This window comes from Pinus tabuliformis, chromosome X, assembly GCF_031772625.1.
Source record: "Pinus tabuliformis cultivar Carrire ecotype Pingquan chromosome X, CPIR1, whole genome shotgun sequence".
NCBI lineage: Eukaryota > Viridiplantae > Streptophyta > Pinopsida > Pinales > Pinaceae > Pinus > Pinus tabuliformis.
This window is the reverse complement of record NC_142308.1, coordinates 1681481374-1681484141: the sequence shown is the minus strand read 5'-3', so window position 1 is coordinate 1681484141 and position 2768 is coordinate 1681481374. Positions and strand designations below refer to the sequence as shown.

The following is a 2768-nucleotide window of genomic DNA, read 5'->3' as shown; positions in this document are numbered from 1 at the left end:
CTATTCCATTTCTTGATTTTTCTCTTTATTTCCTTAAGTCTAAGCTGGAATGAATGCATTTTGTTCTGGCCTTCCATTCCCATCTTACTTTCCTGCCACCAGTTCTTTATTTTGTCCAAGAAATTTAGAGCTCTGAGCCAAAAGGATTCAAAACGAAAGGGTCTCTTTTTATTCTGATCATTCAAAGCTATTTCTAGCTTGATTGGCCAGTGATCGAACCCTATAGAGGGTAGGATAGAGGCTTCATAGAAGATATCCATCCCTATTATGTGCTCCGAGACTAGGAATCTATCTAATCTTGACGCGATTTGTTTGGCCCCACCTCTTCTATTGTTCCAGGTGAATTTCCCGTTTATAGTGGGAATATCTACCAACCTTAATTCTGTTTGGACATCTCTGAATCTTTCCATCTCTGGATCTTCTCTACTTATTCCTCCTTTCTTCTCTTCTCTTGATGTTATCAGGTTAAATTCTCCTGCAATAATCCATCTCTGCTCCTCGTGCATGTTTTTAATTTTTTCTAAATGGGTCAGGAATAGGCCTCTATCAGCCTGAGTATGGGGCCCATAGACAGCCGACACCGCCACCCATTCACTTTGCTCAATGAGTCTGAATCTTCCAGTCATGATTCTTGGCATTCCTATCCACCAATCTGATAAGATTTCTGTTGGATTCCAAATAACTGCTATCCCACCTGCACTTCCTTTGGCGTCTATGGTAACTTGTTCATATCTTGGTTTTATTTTATTAAGAATTTCCTCTAGCTTCTGACCTGAAATTTTAGTTTCTTGAATAAGCATGATTTGGGGTTTGTCCTTCCTCATTCTTGCCGCTAAATGTGTCTGTTTCCCTCTGTTGTTTAGGCCTCTAATATTCCATGATGTCAAAATCATTGATTAATTTGGGATAGGTTTTGAAACACCGCTGACAACTGTACCACTCTCCCTGTATTCACCAGCATTTCTCCCATTAATTGGATGGAATCCTTAAGATTTTTCCTTCCTCTTTCCCCCCCCTTTCCTTGACCTTGCTGATCTGTTCTGCTTTCCCTCTGGCTCTCTTGATATTCTTCTGGCGTAGCTTTACCTTTTTCCAGTTTAGCCTTATACTGCTAAAAGGTTTCCACGTACAACCTCTTCTGATCTTCCGGGATGAACCTCTCATCCAAGTTCCTCCATTCATTCAGTAGTTTTCTTAGGACTTCTTCCTCTTGACTTAAATCTTCCCTGTTTGTCTCTAAGTCCATCTCCATCTGTTCTGTTAGTTCTTCCTATTCCTTACCTTTGTCCATGGTCTTGCTTGGGGCTTTCCTTTTTTTGTGGTTTCTTTCACTACTCGCACTATTGTCTAACTCCTTATCCTCTTGATTTTCCATGGTTTGGTCCTCCTCTTCACCCTCTTCCTGTAATATTTCGAAGCTGTTTGATTTCTTTGGGGTTGATTGTTTTTCCTTCCTGTCTTCCTTGGAGATTTCTTTGTTCATTTTCCGTTTACTTTTGACCTCTTGGAATCCTTCTTGGTCAACTGACCCTCTCTTTTACAGGTTACTTCTCCTTTCTTCTTCTTCCCGTGTAATCGAACATTCCTTAGCCAGATGGCCATGGTCATGGCACCTACGACATCTAAATGGTATGTGCTCGTAGTCTAAGTTTTGCTGCCAGACTTCTTCATGATACTCTAGTTCCACAGAATCTGGGATGGGGTTTCCTAAGTTCATATAAACATATATCCTGGCGAACGAGGTGTACCTTCCCTTCTTCGTGGTTTCTGCTATTTTCACAAAACTTCCTATTGAGTTTCCTATCCCCTCCAATATTTCCGGATCCCAGAAATCTATAGGAAGCCCGAATAGTCGAACCCAGACTGGCGCTGCTAGAAATTTTTCCTTATCAGGGTTGTAGCATTCCTCCCAATAATGCATAAACAGACCAGCATTATAATAGAAATAGGGTCCATTTTCAAAAACTTTTTCCTTATCTTTTAGGTTTGAGAAGATTACCGTAAAGAAACCCTTCGCTCCCAGCTTGAGCTCAATGTGGCCTTGGGGCTGCCATTTTTGTTGAATCCACTTGGTAAGTTCTCTTTTTGACGGCCAAATGCCCACGAACTTGCAAATAAGGGCATAATCATTCATATAACTTCTGTACCCTTCCAGTTTATTCGATGGAATCATGAACCTAGGTCTCTCCTCTGCACATGGCAGGCATCTTCCCCTTCGGCCGGCCTGCCAGGTTGCTCCCAGCACCGGTCCAACGCTCTGTTTCTCCTTTGTCGCCTGACTGTTCTGACCATCTCCTGTCACAGTATCCTGATAGGAGGGGATCTCTCCCCTCCTGACATCTTTTGTCATGCCTTTTGTCTCTTAGATGTCAGCCTTTTCTTCTGCTATAACACTCTGATGTCTGCACCCTAGCCGATCCTTCGCTCCTCCCTGAGGGTTTTACCACCTTGCTGCCATTAGGTTTTTGGTTGCAGAACAAAACCTATTATTGGGTTTAAAATATTGTGTTTACTATTACGTTTATAATATTACGGTTTATTATTGGGTTTATAATATTGGGGTTTATGGGTCGAGTGAGAATGCAAAGTGATTTATGTTCTCTAGTGAATGTTTCTCCATTTGTCGATGGTTTTTAGTCACTAGGTCACCAGTTGATGGGGGTAGACTTGTAAGAGCTAGGGTTTACATAAATAAATCAAGTGTTGGATGCCATGGAGGGGAGTAAGGGGGCAGCACCACTCCCTCCTACAGTTAGGCAATCTCCAGC

The 2768-nt window shown here is 42.0% G+C and overlaps 1 protein-coding gene across 1 annotated transcript; it reads right to left on the bottom strand.

Annotated features, from left to right (window-relative positions):
* Window positions 1-1537: 1537 nt before the first annotated feature.
* LOC149146475 (uncharacterized) lies at window positions 1538-2350 on the bottom strand. The gene has a single exon (XM_089452778.1). It carries the CDS (start codon window positions 2348-2350, stop codon window positions 1538-1540), a length of 813 nt encoding a protein of 270 aa, XP_089308904.1.
* Between the last annotated feature and the right edge of the window lie 418 nt (window positions 2351-2768).

What these genes read in the sequence shown, in the direction of transcription:
- LOC149146475 (XM_089452778.1), bottom strand. Translation starts at nt 2,350, where the DNA reads ATGACAAAAGATGTCAGGAGGGGAGAGATCCCCTCCTATCAGGATACT.